The following is an 18,087-nucleotide window of genomic DNA, read 5'->3' as shown; positions in this document are numbered from 1 at the left end:
ATAATGACCAAGTTAGCTATTGCAGGAAAGGGGCTATAAATATGAAGATGACCTGCTCTCATCTTGCGTCTTTCATCACGGGCTCTCCAAAGGGCACTGCCTCCTAGACAAGACCGAAACTGCAGCTTTTACGTAATAAGGAAGGGTAAGTGCGCTGTGATAAATGCGCTTCTGCAGGTTCAAAGAAAGACGGACCAACTGGTACAAGGGCTACACTTGGGCTTGCAAAGGACAAAGAAAAACACAAAGATGAGAACAGCTTTTTGCAGAAGGCAGGCAGGCATGAGCTGCCTGTGCTAGATTGACAGTTCCAGAGACTGTCTGCATTAGAGGCAACTGAGCCTTAGAAATAAATACTATTTCATCTATTTTGACAACTGTAACCTAAAACTTGAAGTTCTGTGTTTATATTGGTTTTGCTTAATAGGAGAAAGATTTGCCTTTGCCTGAGGTTAATAGTGTTCCTGGGTGGCTAAAACTGGCCACAAGGAAACACACCCTTTTTCTTTTTCACATTAATAAAGCTTTTAACATGTTTCTGGCAAATTGGCAAGAAAAGTGCGTGTAACTCATAATTGGTGATTTAAATGCAATCATGAACAAATAAATGCCTGTTCAGATCTCATTATTTATGGACTGAACCTGCTTTAAGACAAAATTACTCTTTTTTTGGGCACCAGCCAAGCATAAACACTTATTAAGTCTTAATTTTAATCATAAGCTGCAAATGTACTGTGTCTCACACAGTGCTGCCTATTTGGAAGCACTATATATTATGGGAGCTTATGTGAATTTATTGAAACCTGACACAGGTCTAATGTAAAGGTTCATACACAGAGTGGAACTCTCTTACCTCAGGAGACAGCAAATCATGATCAGTTTGCAGGGCCCAGGCAAACAAATGAAAACAAAACAGAGATGAGTTGTAAGAGACAGTGGGGTAAATGTCTGCTCTTTGGACCAGATGATAATTTAATTCTTCACTACCAGAATGTGTGTGTACTCTTTGCCTGACACAAAACCTCTTCTCTGGCTGACACAAGAATGCACTTACCAATTTGTTTAACTTAAATATTATTGAGCACTGCTGTAAAATGGAGAGAGTGCTTTGTCTGATCAGAACAACGTATGGGACTTAGAATGGCTGGATTTACTGGTACAGTGGTTGTGTCTACAGGCTTACTCAGTTCTGTAAAAGGCTGAACATTCTGGTCGTGAGCCAACAAGGTACTTAAATATGTGCTTAACTTCTGAATAATAAAAGGTTCACATTTTCTTGCAATACAGGCACCATTACCACTTATTACTTCGTATATAAAATACCCAACTTTCAGTTTCAAGATACGCATCCTCTAGTCCAGAAGAGCATGTGGCCTTTTATGCTCATGAAAAATTTGCAATTAGCTACAATATTTCTTTTCATATTTATGCCACTTTTTCCTTTTTTCATATTTTTGGTATTTAGATGTCAAGTATTTGAAATAATTTATTTTTGTGTGATGTCCTCAAATAGTCCTTCAAAGAAAACAAAAATACAGTTTCTACAAAGCAGAAGTGGAAATTGCCAACACAGCTGTCAGTCAGTGATTGCTGTGATAATGGGTATTAGATGTGGACTTATCCAGTAGGAACTGAAACGGACCCTACAATTATCTCACACTGAGCAAACCTCTGGCCACTAATAGTAATTCAACTATTTCCAGCCAAAGTACCAGTTAAAGAATTAGCCCGAGGTGAAAGACCACATATCGCATTACAAATCACCTGCACCTCCCCTTCTCTCACCAAACACGACTTTCAGCTTCAGATGGAAGATGAGTACCTCCATCTGATGACAGACTTTCTGACCATTAGTTCCCCAGAAGGACTCTTGTTCCCCTTTAACAGTATTCAGCAGCACCAGAGGAGTTTTCAAAACTCCTGCACATGAAAGACCAGCAGCAGCTGCAAATACTTAAATGTCAGACAAATCTTGGGGTGGTATCCCTGTTGTTAGAGCGCGAGTTCTATAATTCACTCATCTTTCTGGCAGGTAAAATTAGGGATTAGAACCCCCAAAGGTTCCTTGTGCTGCCCTCTCTTGCACAGACTTTGAGAGCAACAATGTTTCCCCGTCTGAACTATTTCATTTCAAAACCAAAAGCACCAGAAAAAGAGATACTTCCTACCTCCTCCAGGGCTTTGGCTGCTGTGGCCATTAGCCAGCGTTCCTGTGCCACCTTTAACAGAGAGCATCTGCAGAATCCCACGTTCTCCGTGAAGACAGCATCCGTCACTGATGTCCGTCCCTCTGCTAAATCCCACAAGCAGATCCTCTGGTCACGACCCTGACTGTTACAGTAAAACAAGGTTTTACTGAGGAAGCCTGGCTTCCTGCAGGTTAGTAAAGTTGGGTCTTTAACATGCAGTAAAGGAATGAGCTTAGTACAGTTTCTGAGGGGGTATTAATTGGGTCTCATGAAATGTGTGGGAGCTCAGTATCACCGAGCCCACCGCCCCTCTGCTGACTGCAGAACTGGCCAACAGGTTCAAAAGGAGGAGGGAGGTTGTGGGAGTCGTCAGACACACCGCAGTCACCGTTAGCCATGTTTCCTTGTGAAGAGGGACTTGATCAAACACAGTTACGCTATTTATATGTGCGTATATATTTATGAAGTCTCATGAGTATTTGAACGTTTTCGTAACAAAAATACTAACATTTCACCATTGTTTAGATCTAATTTAAAAGGAAACAAAAGTATCCAGAGAGTAACATATTTAATACTCTTTCACCCAAGCAATGAAATAGAAATGCCAGGCGTGTTGACAGCTGAAAGACAAATAGCAAGACAACAAAGACCACATTGAAGATAAATGAAAAGCTACAGTTATTCAGTGGTCAACTTCCCACAGCCACAGGGAGGGCACAGAAGACTCTTACGACCGTGTATGTGTGGAGACACAACAGGAGAGGGACCGGCAGTGCAGGGAGTAGCTGGAGTCAATGAAAGGCTGTGGTTAGAACATCCAAAACCAGAGAACCAGCGGCTGCATTGCCCACGTAATAGTGCAGCTCGTGCAGAGACTCCTCTGCAAACCTCTCTGTCCCACAGAAAAGTCTGTGTGTTGGTCCCAGACAGTAAGACCAAGCAGGCCCGACAACGGGCACAGCATCAATTGCTACATATTTACGTGATCCCACTGGCTCTGGAACAAAGTACCGCTGTGGAGAAGCTTCCAATCCGCAGTCTACAGTAGCACAGGATATGTGTCCTCATCTTATCACCTGGATAAGGAGTCATCAAAAATCCCTTACCCATTTCTTATTTAATTAGCGGTATCACCTGATGGAAGTATGAAACCAAAACAGAGGTAGATGCAAATCTACAGACTGTTGGGACTTCTTCAGCATCAGTACAGAAACTCCCATCTGCTGTTCAGCTGAGTGACAAACTGTCAAAGCATTTATAGCACCGAGCATACAAACAATGTGGTACTGCAAGAAATTGTTGTGATTTAGCTTCAGAACAGAGAAACAAAAAATACAGGTAACTGCTGTCCTAAAATTGCACTACTATGCGAGCTGTTATACAGCAAAAATAGAGGTATGGAAAAACTCTATAATTATACAAACAATGCTCATTCAATATGATTTTATGGGGGAGAGTGTTGATAATTGTACTTAAGCAGATAACAAATATAAATGCTAATGAGTTCCACTGTATATTATGAGATGTCTTCTCTAGATAAACATGTCAGAACACCTCCTAGTCATACAGACACTTTGGCATCTACTCTAGATCACCTGTCTAATCCAAAGTACACAAATCTTCCCGACCTTCCCTTGCTAAACGAGAACAGAAGATATTTTGCAACAAAGCAAAGGCGTGCAACTCAGCATTCCTGCTCATTTTCAGCCTTCCATTCTCTGTCTCTGATTTTTCTCTTCCTTCCTTACCGTTTCTCCCTCTCCCCTCTATTTATAAACTCTTTATATCGATTTTGATCTTCCCTGAGAACCAGTTGTGAAGCACTTGTCAACTTCAAATCCAAGTGTATTTCTTTTACCCAAAGACCTCACCTGATCTCAGTGCAGCAATAAAGACACTATAGACCCCAAGCTGTTGTGACATCATCATATACATATCATAAAGAAATTAATTGTATCATTTTTTCCACATTTTGTTCTACCATTTTTCTGTATTTTTGTACTTCTGTACATTTCCGTATGTGTTGGAGAGACCTTCAGTGAATCCAGAAATAACAGACTCCTTTCTTTTCCTCTTTTTCTTTTCTTCTTCAGTCATGTACATCACAGAGACAAGAATAATTTCACTGGGTTTTGCCTGCTTTGCTAACCTGAGGAGCCTGGTTTTACCACCCATTGTCTCCACGCAGTAGACAGATTTTCTTCCATGGCCATCCAGTGCTGTGTCCACTCTGTGCGTTTTCAGGTTCCAGACATGGATAAACCCATTCTCAGACCTGGCAGTAAGAGCAGATGCTTTTAGTGTGGCCACTGCAAACAGTCTGATAAGACAGTCTGACACTTCTCCTTTTTTTTTTTTTTCCAAAACTGAAGCTGTATGTACCAAGATAACACACCCATCATTCCAACCATGCATTTTGTTGTTTTCTCCAGATACAATTTATCTAAATAATATACTTTGTTTTAAAAGGAAATGTCCACATGATGCTCAACTCAGCCAGAAATCCTGGTTTACTCACCCAGAGAAAAGAACGGGGACATCAGGTTCTTGGCCGCCACAGGAAAAATGCAGCGCGTGGACTGCAGCACTGGTGCCTCTGAGAACAAACTGTGGATCCGGAGGTGGCAGAGCCATCGAGCAGTGAACTGGGGGGAGACAACACGGATATCACAGAGGGCAAGGCAGCCTACAGTGAAATTACAACTTTAAATATATTCTGATCAGGACATTGCTTTTCCTAGTCACTTTCCTCTTTGAATTACCATTAGTGGCTGTGATTTCTGTTTGCCATACAGTTCAGTGTACACTATTTCCTCTTAACATCGACTGATCAAGCAGCTGGCAAATCTGCTTTTTGCTGCGCTCCTTTTTAAGCAAGGTAAGCGCTGAGCTGGCCGTGTGTATGCGCCTCTTGCGCACTTGTAAATACAAAATCGTTCAGCTGTTCTCCCTGCTGCAAAATGGCACAGCTACAAAATGCAAGAAACGGGATACCCATTATTTCAGTGGGCAAGCAATTTATCATTCCACTTAGCCCCTTGGCAAGTCTTTCTCCTTCCTCCCCATAAAAATATTATTTCTGTGCTTTCCACTCACAACCATTTACAGAAAAGCACTGCAGTGAACATAGTGACTGGAAAGAATTTCAGATTAGATTAGAGTTATGATCATTTTTACACAAGAATCCCATTACTCCCCAAATGTTTGAATTTTTGGTTCCAAGCACGGTTGCTTGAAAAAAAGAAATGCAGTACTTCACACTAACAGTGACTACTGTGTTAAAGATTTTATTCCGGGGGGTTTGTATTCCCCAAAGGATCAATAAAGAGAGACGGATGCTCTCAGCTTTAGGTCATTGGTTCAAACGTGGTCTGAGACAGCAAAGAACAGGACAGGTACGTGGGAAGCATGTTGCCCTGTCTAACACGGGAAACGTGCAGGACAATTAATCATGAACTCACAGGGACAGTCTGTGCGATCTGATCAGGCACACTTGACTGGCCTGGCACCTTCACCAAGTATCTCCATTCACAGTAACACCTTCGCGGGCAGCGTGCACAAGCACCAGAGAAGGACAAGGATGACTTCTCTGTGTTCTCACTTGCTGCAAATGACCCTCCAGACCTGTGCTGGGACAAGGTAACCAGCAGCTGCTTGGACTCTAAGTACAATTTGCAATTCATTGGAAAATGCACTGTAACATGCATTACAAGAAATGTTTTCACCATGAAAAGTTTTTACTGCTTTATCTGTGACATTACTAGCCACGTCTGCTTCTTCCTTTTTGACCTGACCTCATACAGAAAAGGACTGCTTCTGCCACTACAGATGTCAACTCTCATCACTCTTTCCCATTCATGCATTTATCAGACCGGATTAAACACGAAGTTTTCTAAATCCAGTAAGGGAAGACCAGCACGTGTTTTTCCGCCTGCTGGTTCACAGCAGAAGAATTGCAGAGAATCAGAACAGAGCGCTACAGCTACAAGTTACGTGGTAGATTAAAACAGCTCAACTTTTAATTCTCATCTCACCTCGGTATCAGCTCTTGAATTGTGTTTAATGGATGCACATGCTATTGCACCTCATTTGCAGGTCTGCCTTGAGTGTTTATAGATCAGTAATCACCATGGTATCTAGAGGTCCTAATTAAACACAATTGTCTTTTAGGACTAGTGATGAAATGGGATTCTTCAGCACAATGTGCAGTTCTCCCTCAATAGCACTGTGTAATTAGGTATGAAAATAATGAGCTTAGTGGATAACCTCCATGTTTTAGTGCCCTGACTCATCTGTTTTATGATGTTGTCTGATGATCCAGACTCATGACAGGCTGGAGTAAATTTTCAGAGGATTACACGATGTACAGGTTCGCCTCCATGGTGAGATCCAGCTCCCAAGTGCCCGTCTGTAACATGCTTCACCCGTGCTATAACCTGTTGGACTAAGGGTTTTGTCACCAAAGGTCACCTCCTTGGGACACCACAGCTGTACGCTGTTGCCCTCAAAATGACACTTTGTAGAACCACGTAAATAAACCAGTAGCTAGGCGGCTTGTCAGGGGAGCAGGGTCAGGGTCCCTCTTCACCGTGGAACGATCCTGGGTTACTGCACTGAGCAAGGAAGACAAAATAGAACTGAGTCAACCCAGAGGCTATCTGGGATTACAAGGCAGGTTTTTAATAGCATTTTTCTAATTACTGACACAGAAGTTTTTGCTGACAGACAGCAAGTGTGTGCGTGGCTGCGGGAAGGGTTTTACCTGGCATGAAACAGACGCTACTAATGCATGTCTTTACAAGGACAATACTTCAGAAAAATCCTCAGACTGGCTACAGGAAAAAAACCCAACAACTGAAAGCGTACTTCCCAGCTGTGAGCAAACAAAGTGACTTTTGCTCCTTGGAGCCTGGTTCTTTGCTTGCTTTTTTGCTAATCAGATATGTGAATCTGGAAATTTGGCTTAATATTAAACCTATGTAATTTTTTATTGGGCAAATGAGATGACTCCTTATTACTTCCTATCGTGACTCAGCAGATGAATGGCAGTGTGACAGTATTAAGCGTCTCATTTTTCTTCCAGCAACTGCTGAACTATAAAATTGCATCTGTGCCGTCTTCTTCATCCATGAGCTTGGACAAGGCACTTAAGTCAAAGATTTAATTAAGAGTTCTTAGGTACCTAAATCAACAGAAAGTCCCATGAGGTCGCAAATAGATGGAAATTTGGTGCACTGGTGCCTTAAAAACTCCTAGAAAGCATCCCTCCGTTCCTGTTGACACACAAGCATCCTCAAAAAAAAGACCTTTAGCCTACCTTCAGCTCACCAGGTAGCTCAATACCTCTACTTTACATACAGGGACAATGAAATGCATTGTGGTATGCTAATAGATAATGGTTGTACCATGCTTTGCTAAGCAGATAGCTACAAACATGCTAAATATGCTGGCACTGCAATGGCTAAAGTCCCTGGGTAAATTTTTCAAAAGTGCCTAAGTGATTTAGAAGCCTAAGACTCATTTTCAAATGAATTTTCAATCCTGAATCTCTAGGATTTTTTTAAAGTTTCACCCCAGGTGTCTGAAAATGAGTTCTCTAATTAGCACAACATTTATTTTCTTGTTAACTCCATCTAGCCTCAGGGAGACCAATCTGTTCTTGTTAACTGGGGATATCTGCAGCAAATTTAATTAAATGAGTTTGCTTAGTATTAAGGCTGGTCTGAGAGCAAAATCTGGCTCAAGGGCTTGAACAAGCAAAGTGCAACCTACAGAAGAAAGTTCATTTAAAAGCATCTCAGGGCTAGACTGTAAGTTTGTCCGCAAGATATCCTAATGCTATGACTCCTGCCTCCTGTAAAAGGACGTGAAAAGATATGAATCATTTTGCTTATGGCATTATTTGTTTGCAAGAGGGTATCACCTGTAAGCGATGCAACACCTCCTCATCACACGCTTGCTTTTTAAAAGATGTTCCACTTTTTACTTCTTCCAGCCTTCCCTGCGCTGGTAACAGCATCTTCCTTCAGGGGCTGAGCTCCACTCCAATGTGATACAGCCAGCCAGAAGTATTTTTCACAGGGTGCGCTGCAAACCCTTGGGCTCCTGCACAGATTGTGTTTGCTACACAAGTAAGGAGTGGAAACCCCAGCTGTGCAAATTAGTGTTTCAATTAGCAAACAGCCATGCGCACCACACATTAGGTACTAAAAAGGGTTTTGTCTAAAAAAATGCTTCTACTAAGTGCCAGAACAATCGAATTTCCTTCAAAATTACGTTATTTTAAAGAACAATCCACTATTAATATCCCTCACAAAACTTACTTTGTTTAGCTTGCAATTAGAATAATCTTCAGACCATTTGAATTTCTGTGCAGTGGTATTCCAGTATCATCACTTCAGCATTTGATATAAAAAAGTTAAGCTTTTATTTAATGAGAGTCATTTAAAATATGTAAATGTCAAAAGGATTACCTTAGAAAAATCTCTCAGAGAATTAAAAACATTAACAGATTCCCACAGGAAAAATTCCAGCAGAATTCAGCAAATCTCCTGTTCCCACTCCTGTCACTTGTATTTCTATCACACATTGAAGCAAAAACAAATTGCTATTAAAATATCATCCAAACACCCACCTCCCCCTGCAAACTCCACAGTTCAGTTTGAGATACCAATGGCTCAAGCAAAGACAAGAAAAAATCCTCTTCTTTTTTTCTTTAGGCTTATGTAGAGTAGTAAAAACTCGGTGGTAAAAGAGCTTTTTCAGGTATAGGAGAAATAAATCTCTCTAGGCATGTCTGGCAAACTGATTGGGGACTGAAACCAGCAGGTGTGCAGACATAATTACTACTGCAAAATATTCAACACATCCAGGTGTGCTCACAAACAGATCTATGAAATCCTGTTATTTTTTGAAAATGCCTAGTCTACCAGGTGCCACCCTCCCAAAGGAAAAATCAGAGCAAAGAATGAGTTGAGAAAGATGTGAATAAATTGTTCTTCCCCCTTTCCGGGCTGTTTCTTTTTCATTCATAGAAAAGCCCTTTGTTAGCCTGCACTTCCGTGCCTACCTGCACTCACTGAAAAGTTTTGTGACGCTCTGCCATGCTGTATAGCGTGGCTCTAGCGCAGGAGTGTGTTTTCGCAGTGGGTCACTAGCTGTAACTGCAGAGGAAGCCGGTGGAAATAAAAGGCTCCCTCAAATTAATAGTGCAACGCAAACAATGTTGTTTATCCATTACATTTACAATCTCCAGCGTTAAAATACGGCAGGCAGCCCTCGCAGTATGAGCTTTCCAAACACAACATTCCCATGTTTCCAGCCTGTAACCCACTGCAGACAACTGGGTTTCACAGTGGTGAAACTATGAACGATCCTCTGCCCAAGAAACACCCTTATACCACGCCTGCCCGGGAATACCGTGGCCCTTCCTCGTGCAGCCAACTACCACCTTGCTGGCGTGCGAGTTACGTGAGTAGCAAAGAGAGACCAGGAGGGTCCGGACATCACCTGATTCACCTCACTGAGTTACGCCAGAACACAGCGGGACTGGAAACATCTTGGACATCCCTGGTTGACGCCAAATGCTGCCTGGTTATATGGCACTTCTAGGAAGTGGAGAACAAGAGTTGGGGGCTACAGGAACCCATTTAATGAGTAGCATCTCCATACCTAATTAAAAGAGATGCCAGACAGATCCACGCAAGTTGAATGAGTTAAAGTTCACCTCATCTGACCGCAAAAGTGAATTTTTATAGGTTATTGACCACAAAAGCTCTGAAAGCAGGTCTATGGTTTGGTAAACAAATAATTCTTCAGATGTGTTGTGACAAATTTTTAAGCCCAGCTTTTCATTTTGCATGTACCAATCAAAAAATGACAGAACACGCTGAAACAGGGAAGTCAGCAATAGAAAGGGATGTTGTGAGACCGTCATCTGAAGAAATCTCTTTGCACCTGAGGTGAAAAGTAACTGACTGTACCAAGAAATACCTTTGTGTGTCCTGCAACAAGCTAACACGTACAAAACACTTAGGGAAGAATGAAACAGCCACTTAGGTTAAAATGCAAAATTAAAAGCCAGGCAGCCTGCTTTTCGCTTTCTTACCCCAGTCCCGTGAAACGCGTGATACATCTGTTGTGTGCAAAGAGAGAAACACACACCGGTAAAAGTCAAATCGGTAGAAGCTTGTACAGCAACTGCCCGCACAGATCACGAGATGTGGGAGTGCTACGCAAACAGTTGCGAAGGTCAGAGCCCCAGAATATATGAAAATGCACTCATCAGTCAGCTAACACCGCAGCTTTCAGTTTAAAGCTCCCTTCGCTATCTTTGGTGCTCAGTTAAGATATAAACTGTATTGTACTTCCAGGATTTCTTTAAAGCTAATTTAAAAAATAATTTATTTCAAGTGGAAATTAGAAACCAGTAGAAATCTTTAAATCAAGGTATTGTTTTCAAGCGGAAATTAGAATTAGTAGAAATTTCTGATTTAACCAATGAGATGTACTAATAAGGCATGCTTAAGGATAACCAAATGATTTCTCTTAAATTGGTTGCTTTTCATATTATCACCTACCTATGACTACCAAAGTAGAGATTAAGCGCAGCGATGTATATTTGTATTTCGTATGTGACTTCAAAACCTAAAAAAATAATAAAAAAGAAAAAGAAAAAATCACAACAGTGGACTGGAAGCATTCATTAGTGTGCTTGTGCTTGCACTGGGGAATACACTATCTAGATACTGTAGGTAGATTTCTAGATATAATTCCCTTGCTTGCAAAACTTGCTAGTTAGAGCCACATCAGTGACAAAGAAAATGCAATGATTTATATGACCTAGCTATACAATCCTTTATTAAGTGATATCATAAACCTGTTGCCACACAGCCAACAGTACAGCTGAGGAGTCCTTCCTTTTATAGGTTGGGAACGCTAAATGCTGTCAGAGCTTTCATTCTAAATAGTCACCAAATCATTTCTAATGATTAGCAATGACTGCCTGCTCAGAAAAACACTTCAAAAGTCTCATTTTGAGAAGTGCTGAGAACCTCCGTTTCCCATTGACTTCAAGGGAAGTTAGGAGTTCATCCTCTCTCAGGAGCTCCCCAAAATTACCTTCTCTTCTGACATTTAGCCAATGAATGATGGAAGTTTCCGCATTTTAATTGTAATAGTCAATGGGCAGATACACACAAAATTGCTTATCAGCAATTGGTGACATGCCAAGAAATCTTATGGGAGCAGAAAAGAAAATGACTAATAACCATCCTGCGATGCAACACATTTTTAATGATTTCCACTCAGATAATGGCTCCTCACAGTGTTAGCACCTTTTTTGTCCCTAAGCATCCCTTAAGTTTATGAGGCTAAACCACAATATATTACCACAATATATTACGATGTTAAGTAATGAAGTTTGCAAGAAAACCGTATATAAATGTCAAGTGCGTAAGCTTCAGGAATACTGAAACCCAGGCTTGTGTCTTGAGGTTCACTTTCAAAACTTCCATCTGCAATTTTTAAAAAAGTCACTGTACAATAATTATTTTCTATATGAAAACATAGATTCAGCATGGGAACAAAACTAAGAATGATTGTAATTATTTGAAAGACACTGAGTTAGCATATGGATCTCATTGTCACTTACACATTTTGGTCACTGAAACAAAAAGCTATTAATCAATATGTAAAAGCCATAAATTAACATAAACATTAATCATTCTAATACTCCCACTGTGTCGGACTGATAATTTTTTTTCAGTCTTTCATTCTGACATATTCCCCTTCAGCTATCAGCTGGTTGACCTTTTTTAACACAGTTAAACATTTTGGGCATTGCAAATCTTACTGAAGTAAACATTCTGGAGACAGACGAATATCATGGATACGTTCATGCCAAAAATATGGGGTCTGAAAACATGGAGCCCCTGCCTCACATATCATTGCACTAGCTTTTAATAAAAGAGTCTAAAATACAGCATGAAATACAGCTGAAACAGATGAAATTCTAGTGTTTCAAAACCAGGTTCATTTTGCAGATGAGGGGAAAGACACCCATCTGGTTTACTTTCCGAAACCATTAATTGCTTGGTAAAGTGCGATGCTATAACTACACACAGCCTTGTTTGGAGAAATAAAACAGGCATAAAAGCCCATAGTAGTTCAGCTCTGCAACACACTCTCCATAAAATTAATTAAAAAAAAAAAAAAAAGACAACAAATGCCCAACCACTTTGAAAAATTGAAGAATATGAAAATGCACAATATAAGTGAAAAGAAGTCTTTATACAACTGTCTCTCTACACCATACCATCAGACCTAAAATGAATGTAAGTTTGTACACTTGATAAATCACTGTAATCTAGCAGAAAATTGATAAGCCAAGGACCATCAAAAGATTGTTTTGAGTAGCCCCCAGTTCAGCCATGCATAGCAATCTGTCAGCCACGGGGCTCTGTCTGCCCATCCTCCTTAATTAGGGGTGCTGCGTACTGCAGCATCAGCTACGTGTCTTTTGGTTCCAAGAGCTAATAACGTCCTCAGATAGCATGGGCTTAATTAAACATCTTCCAGACATTTTAGCAGACATTTCCTGCAATAATCTTGTTTAGTAACAAACTATTAAAAAGAATTGACAGAGAAGAAATATATCAAGTTGTTACAGCAACTGAAGTTATTTGGACCAGAATTATATGTCTGCAATTAAGAATTCTGTAACTCTGAGCAATTAAAATATCACTTTATTTGAAAACTAATTAATTCTAAACACATATTTTTCCCATGACAAACTTTTATGATTATTTAATTTATTCCATTCTAATTACACTTTAATTAATCTACTCTTGTATAATATTATACTGTTATTCTGGCATTTGACCAATGAAGACAATAAATTGATTGCAGTTCCCTTGCGCAAGAGCAGAAACTGTCATGCCAGTTTCAACACCACGTTTATTTATTTGTCTGTTCTATTACTTTACTTTTCCTCCCACAGGGCACAGGAACATGAAACACGGTACAAATCGGATGACATTTTGCCTTCTATACTTTTTTCTTCAAAGTGTGAAATATAACTTAAGAGGTTTTAGTATTAAGGAAATGTATATGTAACATGATGTTACATAATAAAAACATAACCTATAGGAAATTAACTTAGACTTCTAAAATACGTCACACAATGACTTATCAATTGGTTCCTGATGTACAGGACCATGTCCAGAGCTGCTAGAAACGGAGCTGTTTCACTGACATTGAGCTCTGCTCAGGACCTGGCCTGATACAGTCAGCAGTAAGGGAGAAAGAGACCAAAACCCATTTTCATACTTATCTTAAATTTACATTCATTTCAGCATCTCGCTAAGTTTTACAAGACACTGCATTTTAATTTTGCATCAAGTTACCTTAGATTCAACTAAAACAAAAGTATATAAATTCTTTTCTTACTCTATAAATATTATATTTGGATTAAATGCCGATAAAAGAAATATATACAAATATTTTATTGAACACGGAATTAGTAGCATTGTGTTTTATTTTGCTTTGGCCATACTTGAAGTAAAGATTACTGTCATTTACAGTCAGAAGGCCTCAAGTTTCTTTGAATATGAACGTCCCTGAAAGTCACAGTTCTTGCACATTTGGTGGGAAGAGATACTGAGTCGTGACTCTTATGAAGACACAATGAAGCAATCTACTTTTCACATACTTTTAAAGCTTCTGCTCGCGTTCTTGGCTGTATGTTTCCTTCTGCTTATGAAATAACCCCTTATTGTATACGCCTTACCAAGAGTGAGACGCCTTGCAGAGGTAGGCAATTAAATTAAAATGCACTGCAAGTTGAACTCTGACAGTGCTTTCCAAAATATTTCCTTTTACTTTAATCATGCAGTTTACATTTCATAGAATTAAAGAGAGACTACAAAATACATATTTGTTAAAAGAGGAAAAAAGACTTTGCACTTAATTTACAGACTAAATACTTCACCAGCATTGCCATAGTGGGAGATACATTTATATCAGAATATGGTAGCTCTTTTCTACCCTCCATGTTTATAGTCTCAACATTTGTTTCATAACAGTTAAAAAATATACTTTGAAATTGCAAATAGCAAACAGGACAAATTGACGTAAACATGGAAATAATATTAAATAACCAAAGGTAATTCCTGTTTGTGTCCAGCTCGCGTTTCAAATTCCAAATTTTGGATCTGATCTACACCCATCCAAACTGCTAGAGGATATTGGTGAGACTGCTCAAATGAGGAAGGGTTTGCAGGATTCATTCGTTACAGCAGGATTTGATAAAGCATTTTCTCTTTAGAAGGTTTCTGCTTCCGTGTAAAGTACGGCACATCTCCGAGACAGCATTACTATGGGTCATTCTTTGTAGATGGAGAAACTGAGGCAGGGACCGTAAGTGACCTCCCAAGGCGGCACAGTCACTAGAACTGGGCTTAGGACTCCACTCACTGACTCCAGGCGCAGACGGTCCCTTCCCACGGCCAGTGAGATTCACATGCCACATAGTATTTTAAGAAACAAAGCAATGAGGACAGTACTTTAATCTGCATCAATTCATTAGGCTAAAACTTTAAATCCTTATTCAGGTGAACTCTCACAGTCAGAAGCAGCTGCGTTTCAGTAAAGACCACACCATTTGGTACATACATTTTACTTTCTCCAAGAACCCCTTCAGTATTTAAAAAAAGGGAAGACTTAGTGTTCTGTGTATCACTTTTAAATATATGAGTCAAAGTTGCACATTATAAAGTATTTTTATGCTGTGAAATATCCCCCAAAATCCAAGCTTAATTACTAACAGTATGTGTCATTTGCCTATTAGGATTCCCATCCAATACCGCATAAGTATTTGGATAAGCCAAATTATTGGAGATCAAATTTGTCCAAGAAATCTAAAAAGGATCACTATAATTCCAGCGCAAACAGGAATGGCATTTATAAGGCAGATATTACTTGAATAGCAAATTTAAAAAAAAGTTTATTTTAACAGTTTAGGCTAAGTTTACAGTTCAGATACAAACCCACAATTATTATTTCATGCCAGTTTGATCACATAACTCTACTTCCATTTTGCATAAGCACATAGGATGCATTAGTTAAATATGCTCATCTCCAAGGCTCTGAGATAAGAGTAATCATATGTTAAACAGTTAAATTGTTAAAATGGGAGGGATATGAATAAAAAGCTGGTCCTGCACTCAACAGTGGTTGAATACTGATGATGCTTAGCTCCCAGTTTCTAGTACTGACTGTTTCCTGTACCCGCGATGTTCTGATCAGTTAGTTTCTCCATGTTTGAAGGAGTAACGCTAACTACTTAGCAAATGGAGAGAAATAAAACCCAAGTTACAGAATAGAGTTACATAGTTTACACATGTAACTTCAAGCTTCACTCCTCTCATCCCCAGTAAACTACTCGGGACCAAAAATATAGTGAAAAATGTAAAACTGTTTCACCTCCTTAATTCGAAACTTTGAACAATTCTGCAGTACCTGAACTTGAACTCCCAGCCTTTGAATGTGTGCTGAACAGCCCCCCATTGTATCGCACTTTTATGCTGGCAGGAACTGAAGTGTCAATCTTTCATCAGATAATCAGATTATGTCATGTTCTGACCAAATTCATTAGGAAAACTTTTACCAACCCTATTATCTCAAACCAGAAAATCTAGATCAAAGTATAACCGATTTTACAGCACAATAAAACTGTTATAAATATTTAAACACTAATTAAAATGCCTCTTTGGTTAAAAGTAAATAAATAATTGAAAGCTACCTCTTCTTATAAATGCTATTGAATGCAACCATATTTATCTCATGCTTTTCAGAAAAACAGGACCTGTATATGGTGGAGAGTGGGAAGAAATGCACTTAAAAGCAGTCGTTTGAGAAGATGGAGGGTTGCTAGACTTTTAAATCATTGGCCTAAAGTAAGTCTCACTGAGTGCTCATTCCAGTGACAAAGCATTAACCCCTGAATGTCTCTGCTAACTCCATTCATACTGGACAATCGTATCTGCCTACCTCATGCAGATGTACTGGATGGATGCTACATCCAAAAGGAGAGAAGAAATACTTTTTAAGGAAATCCTACATCAGTTAGTAATTTCTCAGTAAATGCAATTATACTGTAATTTGTTTTCTTCCTAAAATATACATGATCTTGTCTCCTAAAAAGGTAAACAGCTGTAATGAAGTTTGGCAGACATATTTTCTGCTTTTTGAGCAGATATGTCATCTGCATAAAACCAACACTGAATGTGACAGTACTAAATATTTTCTCTTATCTCCATTTCAGGTGGATACAAACATGGCATAAGAGGGAATCAAAGAATTCATATTAATATAATTAACAGCAAGGAACTGGGTTTAGACTAATCCAGGAGCAGCAGCAGCGACAGCAAATAACGACAGGACAGTCATCAATACCGATTTCGCGTATTTTTCAGTCTACAATCAGATTCTCCATCTGTAACTCAAACTTTAAAAGTATGATAATTTACGGAAAGGAGATTAATTTAGTCATTTTGAGTCAAAGACGTATTTCATAGCTTCATCCCAAATCCTGTATATTGTTAGGATCCCTTTCCCCTTTGAAGACTTAGTGAATGATTGAAGCTTCTACTTTCTGAGAAACAGATAACACAAGACTAGTAATCTGACTCTAAGCCACTGGATAAAGGCAGTTTGTTTCCTCTTAGCCCATCTGTCAACACCTCTTCAGTAATTAGTCCTAATTATTACAAAGGGCTAGCCTCCCATTCGCATTATTAAATCAGAAATAGTATCATAGCCAGGTATCTTTCAACGCCTACCAGACTGGCGACCTTCGATTTCATTGAATCTTCTATCAGTATCCGCCTTTGGAAGAGCCTCAGCAGTAATTTTAGCATCAGCTTCAAAGATGCAGATCCCACAGTGGAATTCCAGGGATGCATTCATATACACACCCACATCATGTGACAGGAGAGCAAGCAACACAATTGACCTTTGCATTGTTCTCTAAACTCCCGTGATATAAACCACACATCTCTATTTTATACAATAGAACTGGGTTTCTGCCTGCGTGCTTAGAAGTGCTCCTTTGAACTAAATGCTGATAGGAAAAATAGTGAAACTGTGTCTATAAAGATGAGGGTCAAATCCTTGTTAAGAAAACAATACATCTGAAGCTTGTTTTCAGATCAGGATAAATTTGCAAGACGTAAATAGTAACTAAAAATATGCATAAATGTATTTAAGTGTGAAGAAGATTTAAAAGGTTTCTTTTGTTTATTTTTGCTCTGTAGCTGAAGTACTTCCCCAGAAAACTGGAAAACAAAAAGGATGACGACACGAAACTCTCACAGAACCAAAGCTCAGTTAGCTGAGGCTTTAGTCAGGCAGTTTTAAGCTCTTCATTTGTGTTAACATTTATTTAACTGAAACAAGAGGGAAAAAAAGATACTCTTAAGAACCAAACACTCCATTTCTTTTGATTAAAAGCCAAACATGTTTACCAATAGCACATCTGAGACCACCAGTGAGGATTTGTTTAGACTGGATTTCTCAGCAGCAGCAGAGCACTACCAGTTTCCTCAGACACAGTGAACCAGCCTGAGCTGCGCTGGTGCAGTTTATGGCTTGTATAAGCATCTCTACGAAAAGCTTGTGCCCAGAGCAGAGGAGCTACACAAATATTCCAAAGTCTCCATGTGAACAAAGCCCACGTCCTCTAATTAAAACAGAGTGTTTTTGCTGATGTGCTTAATATTTCAAAAATAAACCATGCAAAAGACAATTTTTTTTACAAAAAAACATTTTAAAGAACTTTTCTGTGTCCTATATGAAAGTGAATTAGTGACTTTTTTTCCTCTTTGCAGGTCTCCTCTAA

The 18,087-nt window shown here is 39.3% G+C and overlaps 1 protein-coding gene across 7 annotated transcripts in view; it reads right to left on the bottom strand.

Moving 5' to 3' along the window:
* The window catches only part of GNB1L (G protein subunit beta 1 like), a 45,489-nt gene that overhangs the window by 13,983 nt on the left and 13,419 nt on the right, over positions 1-18,087 (bottom strand). For 2 of the 7 annotated variants that reach the window (XM_075516169.1, XM_075516170.1), the window contains exons 2-4: positions 4,708-4,875; positions 4,339-4,464; positions 2,169-2,331 (exon numbers count right to left, since the gene is read on the bottom strand). In XM_075516169.1, coding sequence (XP_075372284.1) covers positions 2,169-2,331; positions 4,339-4,464; positions 4,708-4,823 — 405 coding nt within the window. In that variant the 5' untranslated portion in view covers positions 4,824-4,875. Of the gene's footprint in view, positions 1-2,168; positions 2,332-4,338; positions 4,465-4,707; positions 5,408-16,467; positions 16,469-17,029; positions 17,168-18,087 lie in introns of those variants that run through there. The other 5 variants (XM_075516174.1, XM_075516171.1, XM_075516172.1 and 2 more) reach the window with 5 other exon arrangements.

The sequence above is a fragment of the Mycteria americana genome, chromosome 13, assembly GCF_035582795.1.
Source record: "Mycteria americana isolate JAX WOST 10 ecotype Jacksonville Zoo and Gardens chromosome 13, USCA_MyAme_1.0, whole genome shotgun sequence".
NCBI classification, from domain to species: Eukaryota; Metazoa; Chordata; class Aves; order Ciconiiformes; family Ciconiidae; genus Mycteria; species Mycteria americana.
The sequence above is the reverse complement of the archived record's forward strand: the minus strand, read 5'-3'. Positions and strand labels throughout refer to the sequence as shown.